Source organism: Megalobrama amblycephala, linkage group LG19 (genome assembly GCF_018812025.1).
Source record: "Megalobrama amblycephala isolate DHTTF-2021 linkage group LG19, ASM1881202v1, whole genome shotgun sequence".
Lineage (NCBI taxonomy): Eukaryota > Metazoa > Chordata > Actinopteri > Cypriniformes > Xenocyprididae > Megalobrama > Megalobrama amblycephala.
This window is the reverse complement of record NC_063062.1, coordinates 11,880,983-11,902,282: the sequence shown is the minus strand read 5'-3', so window position 1 is coordinate 11,902,282 and position 21,300 is coordinate 11,880,983. Positions and strand designations below refer to the sequence as shown.

The 21,300-nt window shown below is 37.2% G+C and overlaps 2 protein-coding genes across 4 annotated transcripts in view; one reads left to right on the top strand and one right to left on the bottom strand.

The window, feature by feature from the left end:
* dennd4a (DENN/MADD domain containing 4A) overlaps nucleotides 1-2,777 on the top strand; it is a 46,873-nt gene extending 44,096 nt beyond the window's left edge. Inside the window, 1 exon segment of the mRNA XM_048168670.1 lies at nucleotides 886-2,777. Coding sequence (XP_048024627.1) covers nucleotides 886-1,022 — 137 coding nt within the window. The 3' untranslated portion in view covers nucleotides 1,023-2,777.
* A 2,470-nt stretch (nucleotides 2,778-5,247) lies between these two features.
* Nucleotides 5,248-20,396, bottom strand: slc24a1 (solute carrier family 24 member 1). 3 transcript variants are annotated; one of them, XM_048168671.1, is made up of 10 exons: nucleotides 19,210-20,396; nucleotides 16,379-16,441; nucleotides 15,742-15,850; nucleotides 10,878-10,928; nucleotides 10,591-10,674; nucleotides 9,987-10,078; nucleotides 8,954-9,229; nucleotides 8,770-8,859; nucleotides 8,490-8,656; nucleotides 5,248-6,694 (listed from the first exon to the last, which is right to left on the bottom strand). In XM_048168671.1, exons 1-10 carry the CDS (start codon nucleotides 20,245-20,247, stop codon nucleotides 6,445-6,447), a joined length of 2,220 nt encoding a protein of 739 aa, XP_048024628.1. In that variant the 5' UTR covers nucleotides 20,248-20,396; the 3' UTR covers nucleotides 5,248-6,444. The 3 variants fall into 3 exon arrangements, with proteins under 3 accessions (XP_048024628.1, XP_048024629.1, XP_048024630.1); XM_048168672.1 differs by lacking the exon at nucleotides 10,878-10,928; XM_048168673.1 differs by lacking the exons at nucleotides 10,591-10,674; nucleotides 10,878-10,928.
* Nucleotides 20,397-21,300: the final 904 nt, after the last annotated feature.

The following is a 21,300-nucleotide window of genomic DNA, read 5'->3' as shown; positions in this document are numbered from 1 at the left end:
ATTACTGTTCCAAAATTTGAGAAAATTACTGTAAAAGAAATTACTTTTTTTCAACAAGGATGCATTGAATTAATCAAAAGTGAAATGTAATATATGTACATATATGAAATATCAATATATAGAGCATATCCTCATACAAAGTAAAAACATATTAGAAATTGGAACAATTCCATATATTGACATTTTTTTTCCCATATAAATATGTTTATGTATGTATAATATATATTTTGACATATATGTCTCATATATGAAATCATATTATGCTTATATAGAGTGAAAACATAAATGCACGTATATGCACAGCCATATATAAAACTTATTAGAAATTGAAAAAATTCCATATATTGACATATAAATGTATCCCATAATATATATGTTTATGTATGTATAATACATATTTTGACATATATATCTGAAATATATGCTCATATAGAGTGAAAACATTTATGTACATATATTACATTTCTATATTCTTTATGAAAAATCATGAAAAGATTTCTGTTTTAAATAAATGCTGTTTTATGAACTTTCTACATATCAAAAAATCCTAAAAAATGTATCATGATTTCCACAAAAAATATCAACATTGATAATAGTACCAAATCAGCACATTTGCACAGATTTCTAAAGACTGGAGTAATGATGCTGAAAATTCAGCTTTGTTTCACAGGAATAAATTGCATTTTAAAATGTATTAAAATAGAAAAGTTATTTGAAACGGTAATAATATTTCACAGTATTACTGTAATTTTGATCAAGTAAATGCAGCCTTGGAGACTTCTTTCAAAAACATAAAAAAAATCCTATTGACAATAATGTACATATTACGAATTCGCTCAACGTGAGAACCACAATCATTACTAACATTTTCATTCATTCTCACAGATGCGTTCGACCGTGAATACAAAATGGCATATGACCGTTTGACACCCAGCCAGGTCAAGATGACCCACAATTGTGACCGGCCACCCAGCGCTGGAGTCATGGAGTGCAAAAGAACCTTTGGGCTGCCCAATCTGTGATTCGCCTCCTCTCATTCCTCCCTCTTTCCTCGCATCCATCGCACAGGAAGGCATCCTAGATGCCCAAGTCCCATCCAAAGAAGCAACACTTTCAATCATGTGATCCTGAACATTCATCGTAACCAAAGCTACCTCTGGCTCCCATGAGGTCTCCTTCAAAAAACGTTCCTGTCTGTGACTGTTCTTCTTCATACACTTCCTGTGAATACGCCACCTTATAATGTCTGTAATCATGTTCATTACCTTATATTCCCCCTTCACTTTTGCTCTTCCATCTGCCTAATGTCTTGACCCTCGACCCCCCCTTTGGAAGCTTGGGGTCATATTCAAATCGCCTAGCACCGCTCAGGTAAACTTGAGTTCAGAGGTCATTGTAGATTAGGAGCAATATCATTGTGCTCAGGTCATTCCATCGCTCCATTCGTTCACGTCGAGTGAATCATGGAGTGGATTCGGGACCAGTAGCTGTAGAACAATCAAATCGATCAAGTTTAGGACACGTAGAAGCACAATGAGCGACCCCAACAAACACAGTCCTCTTTTGGCCGTCTAGGGGCACTTGTATATTTCACATACAAAGAGACTTTTGTGTATATAGTCTATTATTATTTTGCATATTTGTATTATACAGTTATATTTTAAGACTGGAATTTGTTACAATTGACGTGTCTCCATTTGTAAAGACTGTTCGTAGTGTATAGGTTTCTCTTTTGAGCGTGTGCTGTCCGTCGTCCTGGTCCTGGAGACCAGTCGTATATGGTGACCGTTAAGTGACGCTGTTGTCTTGAGGTACAGAACTGGACCAAATATAGACTCATGACTCACAGTTTACATGGTGAAAAATATGTTCGATGAGATATTTGAACTGAGAAATGCCTTACCTTGGGGCAAAGAACGGTACGGAGACAAATTTTCAACAGGGTAAAAACAGTAATATAGCTAGTATAAAGAAAAAATGGACTGTTAATATGAATATGAAGTCAGCATTTTACACACACTTACATAATCCAAAGTGTTTGCCATGAAGGTACATTTTTTTTTTTTTTTTTCGTTTTAAACATTGCTTTATAGTGTGCAGTGATGCATAAACATAGGTCCCTGCTGTCAAGATACATAAAAGCATCTGAAGCATACAAGCACTTATTTACTCTTTTCAAATTAAACATGCGGTAACTGGAACTGTTATAGTTTAATAATGTTCATTTTTTTTATCATAATGCTAATTGAAGATGCACTTTGAGTTTGTGTGGTTGGTAAGAGGATAGCTGAAGTTTAACAAGCGCAGTGGATTATGGAAAAAATAATAATACATGTAATTATACACAATGATATATTGATGTTAATGCCCCAAGTGGACAAAAAACAAACAAAAAAAAAAACAGATAATACTGCCCTAATAATTTTTTTTTGGGGGGGAACCCTTTGTTTATTGACCTGATGCTGTGTAAAACTACAAAAATATACAATTTACACTGCTGTTAATATTTAGCAGTTTTTCTATCACCTGCTTTTTATGTCCATATGGCATGGTAGTGAAACAAACTGACCTATTTCATGACAAGCTACAGAAATTTAAAACGGTTAATGTGTAAGGTGATTTTGTTTGTTTTTTAAGAAATCATTTTATGTTAGGGCAATGTGCTTTACATATCAGTCCTTTTGTTACTTCTATTTATATTTGTATATATCATTTTGTCAGATCTGAGCCAGGTCTATCAAATTGTTTAGAACTGTAAATAAACTCACTTAAATCGACTCTGGTGTGTTTGTGTTGCTATCGCTGGTTTGTTCAATGAAAGAGAAGAAGGGAAAGTCACATTTGAAACCCCATTTAATTTTGTACTGACCCAACAAGTGAATATTTACAATGAGCAACTCTCAAGAGAGAAATTTGCGACAGCTGTGTGACATTTGTATGGAAATTCACAACCGTTTATATTAGAGTCATACTGATTACATTAGAATTTGTAAAGAAGTCTTGTTATATGCTTGAGATTCTACTTTTATAATGGAAAAAATCATATTTTACATACAGCACAACATCTGCATTTAAAACGCTTGCTAATGACAGTTTTCCATGTTACAAAAATAATTCCATTGCAGAATATGATTAAATTACATCATTTACAATAAGCTCACAATTTCTCCCAATGTAGTGAATTCTGCACTTTAAAAAGAACTCACCCATAGCTAGCTGAAAACCCACAACATCAAATAAGACAATTACAATATAAAATTCAACAAAATCAATTAGGAAACTTTTTATTAGTTGTAAAATTCAATTTTTCATCATTGGACAAAATTATAGGCGTAATTTGAGGGGTGGGACGGGTGGAACATGTCCCCCAGGGTCAATACTGTCCCCTCCCCACCACTTTTTCAAACATCTCGCGGCACGGATGTACCTAATACAAAGGAAACATCCAGTTGATTATCAATTCGTTCGTTTGTGTTAAATGAGAGGAGATGGCGCTGGAATGTGTCGTTTTTGAAATCATGCTGAGTGTTTGTTGCCGCTGTTCTGATCAGTGGCGGAAGGCAACAGTGTTCTCTTGGCGCTCGTGCACACTGCGCAGTCTTCACACAGACGAGCGCTTCAATCTATCGCTTAATGCTGTTGCGGAGACTCTCTATTCGTCCCGGTTAAATCACAAAACAAAATGCACATAAACATGTCCCTGCTCTTGATATACAATCAGTGATGAACATCTTTGGTTTTAATGAGGAAAAAAATAAAATAAACGGGAGGATTAGAACCCAGAACCTCTGGCACCCTTAAAGGGATAGTTCACCCAAAAGTGAAAATTCTGTCATTGTTTACTCACCCTCAAGTAGCTCCAAACCTGTATGAATTTCTTTGTTCTGTCATACACAAAGGAAGATACAGTTTTGGTCAGAGGTATTGGTAAATATGATCAAAGATGACTGTAAAAATAAATCTGCATTGTTTGTCCTTTTGATCTTTAATTCAGAAAACTAGCAAAAATCTAACCTTTCATTGAAGGAAAAGAATTGAAAGCGGGGGGAAAATCACATTATAAAAATAAATGCAAAACACATTGGCCACAATTATTGGCACCCCTAGAATTTTTTATGAGTAAAATATCTCTGAAGTATATTCCCATTCATATTTACATTTTTTTAGCACACCAGGGTTATCATGAATATATATTCCTGTTCCAAAGGAGTATAAACCTGAGGAAACACAAAGGCCAAATTCCCGTAATCATTCATCACAATGAGTAAAGCCAAAGAATATAGTTCTGATGTGCAACAAAAGATTGTTGAGCTTCACAAAATAGAAAGTGGCTGTAAAAAGATAGATAAAGCATTGAAAATCCTGATTCCACTATCAGGGCAATAACTAAAGATGTTTCAAATCTGTCTCGAGGCAAGGTGTTTGAGTGGCCAAAGACTCTCCAAGGATCACAGCTGGAGAATTGCAGAGATTAGTTGAGTCTTGAGTCTCAGAAAGCCTAAAAAAATGATCAAACAGCACCTACATCCCCACAAATTGTTCGGGAGCGTTTCAAGAAAAATCTTCTGATCTCATTCAGAAACAATCTCCAGCATATTCAGTTGTCAGACAAGACTGGAATTTCAAACGGGACCGGCTTCTATGGTCAGATGAAACTAAAAAAGAGCTTTTTGGCAGCAAACCCACCAGATGGGTTTGGTGCACACATGGATAAAAAGTACCCCATTCCCAGGGTTAAATATACTGCTCGATTTTTAAAGTTGTGGGCCTATTTTTCCACTGGAGGTCCTGGACATCTTTTTCAGATACATGGTATCATGGATTCGATAACCAAACAGATCTCGTTCCCTATTGATTAGGCTACCATAGTATTTATTTTTCCTACTATGGTAGTAAAATCTGTTTGGTTTCTGTTTGGTTACTGAAATTCATACAGGTTTGGAACTGCTTGAGAGTAAATGGTGACATAATTTTCATTTTTGGGTGAACTATCCCTTTAACAAAAAGTCTTCAGTCCAGTAGGCTACACAAATCATAGATGCGGATCTATGTATTCACTAGGCCTAATGTAAATGCTAGCGGCTAGAGACTAACAACATATTGTATTATGTGAGGATGCAACTATCGCATTAAACATGAGTTATGTCAATAAATTAAACTTCAGGACATCGCTATTTTTGTGCATTTATTATTGTAAATTTCTGGTGTAACAATTTTGTATGTCGCCACATTCACACAGCAACAGAATACGGATGTCACTCCTGTATTTGAGTTCTGGTTCCTTTCACACACAGTTCACTTATTTACGGGAGTGACAACCGCATTCTATAACCGAACTCACACCCGTAAATTTTCAGGACTCACAACCGCATTCTCGGAAAACCCGCGCTGTGTGAACAGAACCGGACTCGTTTTTACCGTATATTGCGGGTTTTCATGTGTGGTTTCACTTTCGGTAACTTAAAGCAATGGAGATGTGAGATGTGTGTCATCTGAATGTTTTATCCAATCACTGATCTCCACCGGTCGGAGTTGCGCCGCTCTACACCCAGATATAAAAGCTGCTGTCGGTTAATTAAGATGTGATGGATGAACTCTATTAGACTTTTCAGTTTTATAGACGTTGCCATCTTTGATATTACTTTGGTCACTGTCGCTATATTTACTGGTAAGATAATACGGGCTTGACTGCCATTGCACGTTTATACAGACAGTATTCGAGATGCTACTGTAAGTTACTGTTTGAACGGGACATTTCAAGATTCATACCTGTAAGTAAATGTAATTATCAATCCCAACTACTGACAGTGTGAACGTGTGTTTTACGTGCATGTTTTGGTATAAACCCAATAGAAAAGAAAATGGTTGAATTGCATCATTGATTTTCTCAAACCATCAAGTGTGAATATAAGAAAAAAAGTGATTTTCCATATTTAGTACTCTGTGGCCCTGTCTCGAATGGAACACTTCTGTGGCCTTTGATTACGCAATCATAATCAAAGTGTGTTTGTCAAGTCCACAGGGCAGTAGTAGGGTGTCTTATTTGTCATTTTACAGTTCAAAGGGGAGCTCAAGTGTGCCTCTGTATGTGGCCTTAATGTGCCCTTTTGCAAAGCCCACACTGGTGGGACCACATGCAGTCTACCAGCCAACAATCCATATGGCATTACATCACTAAAGTGTGGATACCACAAATGGTGACCATTTGGGACAGGACCTGTGACTTTTCTGTGACATTACTGCATTAATTTTAACACAAGCTAAAAAAAAGAAGTGTTTAACAGTTATTGCATCCCTTCACAAAAAAAAATCATGTGTAATACAGAATAAGTCAACACAGTGAGTCCACAGATGTTTTAAATGTGATACATTAAGTTATAGTTCAGAACATTTGGAATGACAGGATTGTATCCTCATGGATGTGAGTGAAAACCACAGGTGTGCTCAGATGGACACGGGACATATAATGATTCGATCCTCTAGCATGACACTGAGCACCAGGAACACAAAGTACAGGACGAACATGGTGAATCCCAACGCTTTATTCATCCTCCACTTACAGGCAGCGATGGAGATAATGACGAAGAGGAGCATGAGGAAGAGCAGCACAATGGCACAGAACAGCCCATTACTGCTCACAGTCACTGGGGCAAACGAATGGCAGAACGAGAACATCAACCATGGCACCGGCAGCCTGTAACAGCGAGAGATATAATTAAGCAATAAAACACAAGAATGATTTATTCGGTATGCATTCATACCAAAAGTGAGATTGCGAGTGTGAGATTGCAAAATAATCAACAGTTCAAAAACAGGTTAAAGGGATAGTTCACCCAAAAATTTGATGTTTATCTGCTTACCCCCAGGGCATGCAAGATGTAGGTGACTTTGCTTCTTCAGTAGAACACAAATGATGATTTTTAACTCCAACCATTGCGGTCTTTCAGTTGTACAATGCATGTCAATGGGAATTCCATCTATAACAGTCAAAAAAACACGCACAGACAAATCCATATTAAACCCTGCGGCTCGTGACGACACATTGATGTCCTAACACATGAAACGATCGGTTTGTGCGAGAAACCGAACAGTATTTATATCATTTTTTACCACTATGTCCAACTGCCCTGCGCATCCGGTTAGTGAGGTCAGAAAACGCGCTCTGGAGACGGAAGTGATCTCTCGCGCTTTGCTTCAATGAGTGCAAGACATCACTTCCGTTGTCAGAGCGTGTTCAGACCTCACTAACCAGTTGCGCAGGGCAGTTGGACATAGTGGTAAAAAATGATATAAATACTGTTCGGTTTCTCGCACAAACCGATCGTTTCATGTCTTAGGACATCAATGTGTCGTCACGAGCCGCAGGGTTTCATCTGGATTTGTCTGTGCGTGTTTTTTTTACTGTTATAGATTGAGTTCCCATTGACACGCATTATACGACTGACAGACCGCAACGGTTGGAGATAAAAAATCATCATTTGTGTTCTACTGAAGAAACAAAGTCACCTACATCTTGGATGCCCTGGGGGTAAGCAGATAAACATCAAATTTTCATTTTTGGGTGAACTATCCCTTTAACTTACATTTTAAACAGATACTTTTTTGTTATTTTGCTAATCGATTGCAACCAATAATGCAATCAATTCCCAATGGACCCCATGGAGGCTTGTAGGCTAGAGTCCTTTATATTAACTGGGTTTCTATTAATGCAATACAGTGAATGACAACCATCTGTGGTCTCCCAGTGGCTTACATTATTGGCAGTTTATTAAGTGATTAATTTACACCAAAACAAAAGATAAAATGCATGCCTTCATCTGCGAAAACATTATTTTTATCTTACATTTCATAACGAACCAAGCCCAGAGCCAACTTGTTTTCTGTCAGTTTTCCATCAGTTTTTGAATGATTAAAGGATGTGAAAGATAGTCATGATGCATCCTTCAAAATTAGCTGAATGAAGGATGGAAAATGAAGGCTGCCTTCCAAGGATCCTTCAAATTGAGACAGCCTCTGATAGCACTTGATGACGTGGCATCCGAGATATGCAGCCTTACTAGGACGCAGCCTTCCATTTGAGAAGCACCCTACCACTTCGCTATATTTCTGACCTGGGGTAGACTTGCGCACTTACTTCCTGTCGTATGTACTCATTTTCAAGTAGCCAAGACCACAAGTGTGGGTATTAGGACATACCCACACTTTCCACAGTTTCATTCCTGAATGAATGTATGTTGTCAAATAAATCAGTTCAGTGAATGATGCACTCATTAAGACTCTTGTTGCCACCTACTGGCGAAACAATGTAACCTGCAGAAAGAGCCAATGAAAAATCCCCATCACTACACAGACTGACATTCTCTCTCGAAACGTGCAAACCTGTGGAGTTCCCTCAGATCACATTCGACGAACGGCAGTAAAACTGAGCACATCATTTCCAACTATCAAACATCTGATTTACTGACTATTAAATGTTTCATTCATCTTACCCCATGGTGATGTCAAATATGTTGCTCCCTACAGAGCTCGAGACAGCCATGTCTCCCAAGCCTTTTCGAGCCACAATCACACTGGTGATTAGATCAGGAATTGATGTTCCTGCAGCCAGAATGGTAAGACCCATGATTTCCTCAGAGATGCCAATTGTCTCACCCACCTAGGAGAGAAAATCTTGATAAATGCTGACTTGTTTTACTGTTATATTTGCTAATGCAGTAAGTGTACCTTAAGTGACCAAATACAGTTTATCAACATGGTTTCTACACTTACTTGATGTGCCCACCACACCATAAGATAGGAAAATATAGCAATCCATACTATTGAGCCAAGGAAGGTAATGACAAAGAACTTCTTGGATGCCTGTGAAGTACAATATATACATGTCAGTTCTATCACATGTGAAAAACTGGAACAAGTATACAAGAAAAACATGATGTTTTCTTTTGGTTCTCACAGGGTTTCTGACATCTGGAACTGTTAGCCACAGTGGAAAGACAATGGGCAACAGAAACAAATATGTGGCCTGTTTGCGTCTGGTGTCTGGCCATTCTAAGGACAGAGGTTCATCTCCTTCTTCAGCCTCATCTTCATTTTCATCATCTTCATCATCATCATCATCATCATCACTGTCTTCATCGCTGTCTTCATCACTGTCATCTTCCTCATCATCCTCTGAATCGCCTGAACCTCCTGGCTTCTCTGAGCCTCCTTCTGCTGCAGTGTCTCCTTCCTTAACACAGAGCGAGAAAGAGACAGGTGGAAACAATACCCAGACGGAAAATAAGGAATTAGGAGAACAAAGTAATAGTTCACCCAAAAAGTAAAGTTTTATCATCATTTACTTGCACCCAATTTGTTCCAAACCAGTAGGTCTTTCTTTCTTCTGTGGAATGTCTCTCTCTTTTCCATCTAATTATAATAAATAGGGACCACCAGAGCTTTCAAGCTTCAAAAAGTATACAAAACCACAATAAAAGCATGATAAATAGGTATAGCTTAATCAAATTCAAAGATAATCTTCACATCCAGTGAGCTGCTAACCAAAAAACTGCTATGACTGAGTCTGAGAGTTGAACTCGAGGCGAGAACTGGATTGGTCTGAATTGTGAATCAATCATTCAGTCCACTTTTGTAAACTGAATGAACTGATTTATCAAAAAATCTGACTAAAAAGAAGTTATGATTAGGTCATGAAGAAGCCATTTCTAACACATCATGGAGAATAACAACATTAAATTTGTGGTGATTTCTGTCCTTTTTTGGTCCACACAGAAAAGGAAATCATGATATTAGGGTAAGTAAATGATGACAGACTTTTCATTTCTAGGTGAATTGTTCCTTAAATATGAATCACATACAATGTTTGACATATCGTCTCTGTCAGCTTTACAACAAGGTAAAGAATTGATAAGCTCATTAAAAGCACACAAGTATCTCAGAGCTTCTGCTTCTTCTTCCAAACTTTTTTTGAGATGCAATTGGCCCACCTTTTGTGCCTCAGACTTTTGACTGGCGTCTTCTTCCTTGGATCCTGGAGCCGCATCTTTGGAATCATTGGGCTGCTCTGATTGACCATCACCTTATTTAAACCAGGATGATAAAATATCAATCAAGTTTGCTTTTACTTCTTAAAGGTAGCAATACTACAAGCTCCTCTCAGATGTGGAGTGAAGATTTCCTCAATAGGAGTGAGTAATGTTGCTATATCGTTTGGCGGCAATTTCAAACGCCACAGTTGCTTCACAAGATAATCCGCATTGATTCCGAGCCACTCATGCTTAATTCATGAGATGGAGCTTGGTCATTATGTCAGCTAATGTGTAAAGCAGCTCTCAAGTAGAAACAAAAGGTGGAAATATGGAATGCGGGATGCTGTGTAGAGGGCAAAACGGGCCAAACTCCTGGCAGCGTGCCCTCTCTTTGTACCTTTCATCCAGCACACAGCTGGTACGTTACCGCTTGTGGAAATGCAACATTAATAACCATTTTGAATATGCAACAGAGCTCATCTGTGAGGTAGGACAATGCATCGACCTGTCTACAAAGCTCTGTGCAATCATAATAGAACAGACTAAGATGGTAAAATCTCACCTTCACCAGATTTTTCCTTCTTTTTGTTCTCTACTTTCCCCCGGGCCATGTCGTTCAAAATCTGAGCCTTGTCTTTAAATTTCACTGCAAACCAGGAAAGGAAGAATATAGCTTGAATGTAGACTTTGACTGACACTGTCAGGGTCAACAATGGCAGTACCACAAATGACAAAAGCCCTAATATCACAGACGAATACAAAACGTCATTTTCTCACGTCAATCTCACTGGCTACAACAAGAAAGCAATCACATCACAAGAATAACATCACAAACACTAAGCCCCTTACCTTTACATTCCAAAGAGCTTCTAGCCTTTGCATCTCCATTAAACACTGACTCTAATGAGTAAAAGTAGATTCATATACAATAAATACCATGGTGAGTTTTACAAATGCATCAACTACTCACGTCTGCACTGACTTGGATGCCAAGCAACATTGTTAATGTTAGAAGTTCATAATTGGATTTATTCAAAGAAAAATGTGGACAGGTCTAAGTATAAATGAATAAGTCGTGAATTTTATATATTAAAAAAAATGTATAGAAATGTTTGGGTCATCAAGCCTGATTTCTTGAATTATGACAATTTTTTTAACTAATTATTTCACAATCCATAAAGTAAGACTATATATATATATATATATATATATATATATATATATATATATATATATATATATATATATATACAGTACAGTCCAAAAGTTTGGAACCACTAAGATTTTTAATGTTTTTAAAAGAAGTTTCGTCTGCTCACCAAGGCTACATTTATTTAATTAAAAATACAGTAAAAAACAGTAATATTGTGAAATATTATTACAATTTAAAATAACTGTGTACTATTTAAATATATTTGACAAAGTAATTTATTCCTGTGATGCAAAGCTGAATTTTCAGCATCGTTACTCCAGTCTTCAGTGTCACATGATCCTTCAGAAATCATTCTAATATGCTGATTTGCTGCTCAATAAACATTTATGATTATTTTCAATGTTGAAAACAGTTGTGTACTTTTTTTTTCAGGATTCCTTGATGAATAGAAAGTTCAAAAGAACAGCATTTATCTGAAATACAAAGCTTCTGTAGCATTATACACTACCGTTCAAAAGTTTGGGGTCAGTAAGAATTTTTATTTTTATTTTTTTGAAAAGAAATTAAAGAAATGAATACTTTTATTCAGCAAGGATGCATTCAATCAATCAAAAGTGGCAGTAAAGACATTTATAATGTTACAAAAGATTAGATTTCAGATAAACACTGTTCTTTTGAACTTTCTATTCATCAAATAATCCTGAAAAAAAATATTGTACACAAATATTTTGTACAATTGTACACATTAAATGTTTCTTGAGCAGCAAATCAGCATATTAGAATGATTTCTGAAGGATCATGTGACACTGAAGACTGGAGTAATGATGCTGAAAATTCAGCTTTGCATCACAGGAATAAATTACTTTGTGAAATATATTCAAATAGAAAACAGTTATTTTAAATTGTAATAATATTTCACAATATTACTGTTTTTTACTGTATTTTTAATTAAATAAATGTAGCCTTGGTGAGCAGACGAAACGTATTTTAAAAACATTAAAAATCTTAGTGGTTCCAAACTTTTGGACTGCACTATATATATATATATATATATATATATATATATATATATATATAGATATATATATAGATAGATAGATAGACTATATATATATATATATAGACTAGCATATATATAGTATGCTTATATTATATGCTTATATAAGTTTATATATAGAGATTGTTAATTGTTATTGTCAGGTTTATGTTCCGTTATGTGGACTCTTATTTTGACATTCAGTTTTGTTTCCATTAGTTCCTGTTTCTCCACTCTGTTTAGTTTCAGTTTCCCTGGTTACTTGTTACTCCCTAGTTTGTTTCTATGATTACTTATGATTTGCACCTCGGTGTATTTATGTTTCTTGTTTGGTTTTGTCCTTTGTTGGTTATCGTCTTTGTTTTATGTGTGAATTATGTGTTTGCTCCAGTATTCAACTGTGTACTCCAAGGTCAATTAAAGAACTGAGGGGGTGTTTACACTACACCATTTTCAGCTAAAAACAGAAAACCTATTGTACGTTTTGGCCATTCATTTACATGACAACTGCGTTTTAGGGACTTGAAAACGCAAACTTTTGAAAATGGGTTTCAAAGTGTACGTTTTTTTTGGAAATGACAAAAATATGAATTTGTGAACAATGACGTCATGCGCATGCGTATTTGTTCAGTCTAGAGGCGCGTAGTGTTTCTTTACAAAGTGACATCGCCAAGTACTGGCCTGACAGCATAATACAGCATTTTTTGGTCATTTTCGTGGATCCGTGTGAACGGAAATCTTTTGACAACATTGTCGTCTGTATGTTAAAAATGTGAAGGAAAAACGTTTCCATGTTTAGTATATCATTGTCATATAAACGTACCCTGATTATCTCTAGTTTCTGCGTCACGCATCTTGGATTACTACACATAGTGAGTTATTTACTGTATGCTTTTTATTTTATTTTATTTTATTTTATTTTTGTTTTGGAGGTAGGATGTTGAATTATCATGAAAATGGAAAAAGAAAAGCAAAAAAAAAAAAAAATCTGAAGTGCCTTGAAATGCACAGCATTATTTGATGTGTTGATGTAATTTCCACTGAAACAGGAAGACAGGGCGGGACATATCGAACAGCTTCTCCCCTTTTTTAAATTAGCCAATAGCGTTTCGTTTATACCACAGCTCGGCCAGAGCCATTGAGCTAGTAACTGCAGTTTCCTCTTAATCTAACCACTGCTCCTCCTAATCTCCTCTATGTCGCTTTAAAATATATCATTCTGTGAAGAATTGAAATGGGTCCGATATGTATTTTGGTATGCGCAGACTCGTGGATATGATCCGCTCTGTGATATTGTGTCCCTGGACCGGGGCAGACTGTGTGCACGCTGCGGCGGTTCCCGTGACACCAACGTGAAACCAGACATCATTTGCCCCAATGGAAAGCATATTTACACTGTCTGAATCATTCCCTAGCCCCTATATAGTGCACTATGTGCCATTCACCATGTACAAAAAGAGTAACTGTGTGAACAAGTGACCGATTTCAGCTGCAGCTTCAGCATCTATTTATAATGTAGGGGGCGGGACGCTTTAGATTCTAGAGAGCATTTGATTGGACAGAAAATCTGAAGAGAAGCTGAAGTGCAGAGTGATGTCATCAAAATCGTTGATCCATATCGGCGGAAGTAAGAGAATGTAAGTTTTGAATGCCTATATCTTCTAAATGTGAATTTTGTCATTGTTTTGGCGCACACTAGCTTATAGATAACAGTAAGACTAACATATTCATAGTAAAAGCCAATTTTGATTTCATGTGGAATTTAAGATTTTATTTCTATTATTTTTGGGGTGAAATGTGACCCAGACATTCCTTTGTGAGATTTAAATGACTGACATGCAGAGTACACAGAGTATATTAAGGCAGTGCAATTGAGGTCATTTTAAGTTGTTAAGTTGTTAAGTGCTTGTCAGTAATTTATCAGCCCAAATGTATATGTACTTATGAACCTTTAAAGGTGTCTCATTGACTACAGCAGGGACCCTATCACAATAACAGGATTGAGCTGCTGGAGCCTGTCTCTCATCCAGCCTTTATGAGCTCAATCAAAAGCAGCTTAATGATGGAGCAGCACAGTACTGGGAGGTTTTTGGGAGGACCCTGAGAGCGCAGGTGCTGCGCAGCCTCCTGAGGACAGGCTGAAGGTCAAGGGGACCAACCCCAGCCATCAAACCACTGACCCGCAGGACCTCAGCACCAGGGCTTCTGCTTTACATGTATGCATTTTTGTGATGCTAAAACTACAGTTACAAATCTGGTTAGAGAACCCATGTGCAATGTGAAAAAAATATAGTGTATGTTTAAATGGTGACATACACATTGATGTGACTTGACAAAATGTCATAGAGCCACTGCGGTGGGCCATCCCTTGTCTCACTACTATGAATCACTCTCCACTCCATAGACTGAGAAAGAGCTATTTATCTTCTTAGTATCAATCTGGACTTAGTGCTGTCATCATATGGAACACGCTTTGCTAATCCATTTGTACTAGGAGAAGGACAAAGGGACTCTCCTGCTACACTTCTGAACTTATTACAGCACTTGCCTGAGTGAATATAGGTTTATATAGGCATTTTTGATCCATTTACAATTTGTGTTTCGATATACAAAACAGTCTGTAAAAAGCTGTAACCAGTAGTGCTCAAATCAACCACTTTGTACAAATAACAGTCATCAAACAAAAAATGGCATAATTTGAGTCTTCAAGTAATAAAAGAGCACTACATTCTTATTATTTATCTTTCCTGGTCTTTTAATGCTAACATTTACTCAAAATACCTTGTGGAAAAACCTTGTGAACAGCTTTCACAAACATTTCTGAAAGGCATAGTTCACCCAAAAATTAAAATTCTGTCGTCATCTTCTCACCCTCTTGTTGTTCCAAACTTTCTTTCTTCTGTGAAACACAGAAGATATTTTGAGAAATGTGTTTCCCAACCTTCTGTATAATATCTTCTGTGTTCTGCACACTGCAAAAAATGCTGTTCTTACTTAGAGTTTTTGTCTTGTTTCTAGTCAAATATCTTAAAGTTCTTGAATCAAGAAGCATTTTCTTGACAAGTAAAAAATATTTTCTTTTTTTCAGGAAAAATAAGTCAAAATTGAGTTTTTCCTTAAAACAAGCAAAATAATCAAATAATCAAAATTCACTTTGGATTAAGATTACTTTTGGTTACCCCATTGGCAGATTATTTTGCTTGTTTTAAGGAAAAACTCACTTAATTTTGACTTATTTTTCCTAAAAACAAGAAAATAATTTTTACTTGTCAAGAAAATGCTTCTTGATCTAAGAATTTTTAGATAATTGGACTAAGACAAAAAATTCTAAGTAAGAACAGCATTTTTTGCAGTGCAGAAGAAAGTCAGTCATACAGGTTTGGAATGTGAGGGTGAGTAAATAATGACAGAAATTTCATTTATGGGTGGACTATCGCTACCAGAATTGAAATTTGTAATGCCTTCATGCTGGGTTTGCTTAATGAGTTTTCATTATGAGGGTTCAGACACTGAAGGGCTCTTACCCTCTCCAAGAGGATCCAGTGTGTGAATCATCAGTTGGAAGATGGTGTTCCTCATGGTGCTGTTATGCAGAGAGGCAGAACTGCCCCCGCGCTGCAGTGTGGGCTTCAGCTACACAAGACAAGAGAAATATGCTCACACTAAATGATCATGTTGTTTATTAACAGTATATGTTAGTATATGCAGTATATTAACAGATCATGTTATTCAAGTAACAGTATGTTATTAAGTATATTACTTAAATTAATATTAGCTTAACAGGAAATTTATCCAATCTAATCAAGACTATCATGTGTATATCTGTTGTGTTTTCTTTTTAAAGGTAAGTCTATCATTTTTTTGGATGTTAAAATGCTTCCTCATATCTTAGCTTAAAAAGCCATTTGTAGGCTGATTTCCCAGAAAAGTTCAAATATGTTGGCTATTAAAACACAGTATGTTTTCTGGCTCAACCAGTGATGTGAGTTTGGGCCAGTACTATCTGTTTGGAAACAGTCATTATTTTTTTAGTTCCAATAGTGGCAGATAAATTACACCCTTTATCTTTTATGAGTTATCAGAGGTTCACATATTTTGAATCTAGACCTATTTACATATGTTTATGTATACATTAACATATATTTGCATATTTTTGATTACCTTTAATCGATTCTTGTCTTCTGGTTCAGGCGGCCTGTTCTCTTCACCTGAAGTCCCATTGTCCTGTGTGCAAAAACAGTTTGAAACATTACAGAGGATGCAGGGTACTGATTTGACTTTTGACTTTCACTTCTCACTCTACTGTTTGGAGAATAAAAGTGACTAGTCTGTTTCAAAGTTGATAAAGTTTTCATTTAAGAGGCCTCATAGACCATTTTTATTTATTTATTTAAACTTGAAGAAAAACTGTAAGAAGATGTAACATCAAAGTCCCTTTAAGACAAGTCATTTCACTCGGCGGCCATCTTTGAAACGCCTCTCGGGCATCCTGGGCATCATGCAGCTCCTATCACTTTGAATAGGGAAACATCAAATTCTCCAAAGCTGTTTGCCAAGCTTTCGATTAAATTTCATATTTGTAATCACCAATGAAATCTGACAACTGTCATATAATTTTTTTTCCAAACGCTCGAATCATGACAAAAAAACTGTATTTTTCAGGCTGGATCAAGCTAAAGCGCATGTGCAGACCTAAATGCGCGTCTCTGTTTCTATAGAAACCGGTGCTTCTAACCATAGACATATAATAAATTATATTTATATTTATTATATGTCTATGCTTCTAACGGCCGCTGCAATGACGCGATGACTTTACCAGTCGGCGATTGGCTCTTATTTAGAAGGCGGGACTTATTCCGCCATATTGCGCGTTTCACTTTCTCCCATTCAAAACAATACGAGTGAGTGACACGTCTTTGGTAGCATGCGGCTTTATTAATATTATAAATAAGCTTTTATTTTTATCTTTTCAGTTTTCATTTAAATCTTTGCAGTTTTGTTGTCTTTTGACACTTTTTAGAGCTTCAAACTTGAATTTATTTTATTTCAGTAAATTGCCAAAGCAACATTTCTAATTTTATCTCTCTCTCTTTACATTTTCTTGTTAAGTTTAAGTTTTTCATCTAATATTTAGATTTTATTTAATGCAGATTTATTTATAGCAGAAATTATTTTTAATAGCTCACAATAACAACACTGTAACACGTGAGCACTCAAATATTTAAAATATGAAATTCTGTATTTTATCGTTACTGCTGTACTTGTTACTTATCTGTGATAAATTCAATCCATTGGGTTTAGTTTGACAGAGATCTAGGTCCTCTGGGTCTAGTAAGCCGTCTTATACTATATAAGCTTCAATCACACTTATCAGATTTAAAGACTCTATATGTTACACAGTTTGTACATCACAGCAGACCCTCACAGGATTAAGTGAGCGTCTTTGGATCAGAGAGCATTTTACCTGTCAAGAGGGTCTCTAACATAATATAACATTGGCTAATATTATTTTGATTAATGATATCCAGTCCACTTATTAATATACGTTTTTTACAGTATAAAACACATGTACAATAACCCATAGACTGTTTGTCACTGAAGCTTAAAGTCTCCTCCTCAGGTGATTGTGATCACAGAGATGTTATGACAGATTATCAAGTGTTGATCTCTCTAAACCTCCCTCTCACCACAGCTTCTAAGCTGAGGGATGTTCAGGATGAAGAAAGGAACTTGTGAAAATGACTACACAATTTTATTATGTGACGCGATAGTGTCACCAATACAGATGGGGCTGTCACTGCGAGCCAAATGCACCTGCTCCAAATACCTCGCCTGCTACAAGACAACTCATTAACAATGTCTGGCCCCAGCAGACAAGAGATCCTTTTCATTTCTGTTTATCAAAGGAAAACGCAAACCCATGCGTATCTGTTCAATGAATAAACATAAGTGACTCACATTCACCTGAGTAGGATGCTATTATATCTCTGCTATCACGTCCATGAGCAGATATTATAGTGGTTCCTCATCACTAAAAGATATACCACAGCAGAAATCATCAACACTGATGTAAATGTAAATGTTTCTGTGATAAATATGATTAAAATGTTATGCAAATTGCTAACATGCAATAGTAGAGCATGGTGCTAATAATGCACAAGGTTTGGGGTTTGAATCCCAGTACTGATAAAATGTGTATTAAAGTGATAGTTCATCCAAAAATGAAAATTCTGTCATCAATTACTCCCCCTCAAGTTGTTCCAAACCTGTATGAATTTCTTTGTCTGCTGTACAGAAAGGAAGATATTTGGAAGAATGTTTGTAACCAAGCAGATCTCGCCCCCCATTAACTAGTATTTTTTCCCCCTATTATGATAGTCAATGGGGGACGAGATCTGCTTGGTTACAAACATTCTTCCAAATATCTTCCTTTGTGTACAGCAGAACAAAGAAATTCATACAGGTTTGGAACAACTTTTGGCGGAGTAAATGGGTGAACTGTCATTTATGGGTGAACTGTCCCTTTAAATACATAATTAATCACTTTTAGGACAATTCTAGATTAGGTAGATTAGGACAATTCTAAGGGCGAAATTCGGTGCTCCGAAACCCACCCCATTCCCCTCTCCACTGATGGAGAAATTCAGCACGCCAAATCCACCACCCCCAACCCACACCCCAAGCACAGAGAAATTCGGCTGAGAAGTTAGCCAGAGGGCCCAAAAAACCCAAGGTCGCCATAGGGGACCAGCATGGGATGCTGGTTGCTTGTTTGCTGGTCACCAGCATGGGTGACTAGCTACACCTCTTCAGTTTTGCTTGAGAACAGCATGACTATGCTGGTCCACCAGCTAGACCAGCACCAAACCAGCCTGGACCAACATGGAATTCATGCTTGGTTTTTCAGCATGGTTTTGTGCCACTGACCCAAATATCTGACCCAAAGACTAATTCTAATTTTATATATTAAAGGCAAAGGTAATAAGGCGTACCTTTTCAGGTTCTTCCACCGCGATGACTTTGACAATGTTCTTGTGTTTCATGAGCTGAGATTTAAAGGCACGCTCAATCTGAACATTGAACTTCATGAAAGTAACATAGAGAGCATAACCGCTCACCAGCATCATACTCTCCCACCACATAATGGTGTTGTCCAAGAAGAAGATGATGAGCATGATGAGATCGAGGATGTAGAACGACACGTCCCGAAAGAGAGGCCACCAGGTGAGGTGAAGCATCTCCCGGGAAAACAGCGCACACATTCCGATCACAAACAGGATGTTAAAGACAGCCGAGCCAACAATGGTTCCAATGCCCACATTGCTATGAGAAATGAAGACACCGATCAAGGAAGTGAAAAGTTCGGGAGCAGAGCCTCCAGCGGCCATAAAGGTCGCCCCGGCCACATCATCTGAGATCGCCAGTTTGTCTGTGATAACCCCCAGGGTAGGGACGAAAAACTCATCGCAGACAATGGCCAAAGAAACAAACATGTATATCATTCCAAAGATGTGGAGAATGACCCAGCCGTTGCGTCGATCCTCAATGGAGAAGATGTCCTCCGGGTACTCGCCCTTCATGTGCGGTGCGTCTCCAGGTCTGGATGCTGTAGTGTTGGGCACCAGAGTGGTCGTATCGGTTGCTGGAGTAGGAACTGGGGTGGGTTTCGGAAGGTCTGGATCCACATAAATGCAATGGACAATTGTCCTGTTTGTGGTTGTTGTAGGCGTCTCTGTTGTAGATGTTGTTTGGACGGGTATATTTGTTGCTGTCTCTGACGGCTGGACCCCATCTGTGTGGTTGATGTTCTTTGGCTCAACTGTGGTCAAATTAGTCTTTGTCATCTCAAACAGTCCTGGTTCCAGACCAAGCCCAGAGCCATCGTCTAGGTATCCTGCTCTCTGGGGCTCAGGCCAGGCTTCTGGAAGTCTGGCTCTGATAGTGAATTGATATAAAGAACAAAGGAAAACCCCAGACAGAAGAAATATAATCCTGCTGAGCTGAAGTCTCTTTCTTCGAGTCAGGAACATTTTCTAGTATGTTTCCTAAAGGGCACTGAGTTGTTTTTTAGGGCAATGACACCCAGAACATCCAGAATTTCCCCCCAAAAGATGAAGGGGTATGCAGGACTCTCTCTCAGACTGTTTCATCTCATTTTCTCTGTGGTGCAGGTTTCTCACAGACCTTACAGTGGATAAAAGGAGGAATACTGAGTGCAACAGTTGTACAGACAACACTGAATGTAGGATCAGCAGATTACTGTGGCCATTACAGTTTCTTCTAATACTTGTATCTCATCTAACAAACACATTGCATTGGATTAAATAAATAATATCTGAACAATTCTAGCTTTTTGAAAATTGCACTGTCAAAAGCACTCATGTGAATTGTTTAAAATGTGAATTAAATTTCTGAAGATTGGCAAAAATGCCACTGAAAATAATACATTGCCCTTAAGTCATTAGTTGTTTAACCTTTTATATATACCATTCTATCTATCTATCTATCTATCTATCTATCTATCTATCATTTATGAATGGCACGCAGCATGCTTTACATGGTTAGGAAAAACGCCATAAAAAGTCCCCCTGTAAATCAATTCCAAAGGATAAATATTTCCCTTTAACAGTAAAAAAAACGACACTGCTTCTAAATTAATACATAAGAAAAACATTTCTTTAACATTTCAGTCTGAACAAACACAGCATGGAAAATATCCGTTTCTTTCCTATTAAAGTTTCTGTCAACCGTTCACTGTCATTGCAAGTAGCAGCATAAAAACAATGAAACATTAAGTATTTTGTAAACATATTAGCATAAACACTGAAATATAAAATGTGACTGTTTGGTGGCAGCAGGTAGGCTATTTTTATATCAGCATTGGGCTATATAAAATACTAAAATGGATAAATGAACTATATTAACAAAGAAACGTATATTAAAACTTCCTCTGCTCTCATGTAAGAAATAATTCAGAACACGCTAAAGAAACCTACCGGTTGAAAGACGATGCTCGCGGCGGTGAGTTGGGCGCTGCTGTCTCACAGCTGGGCTGTAGGGAAAGGCACGGATGCTGTGAGCGC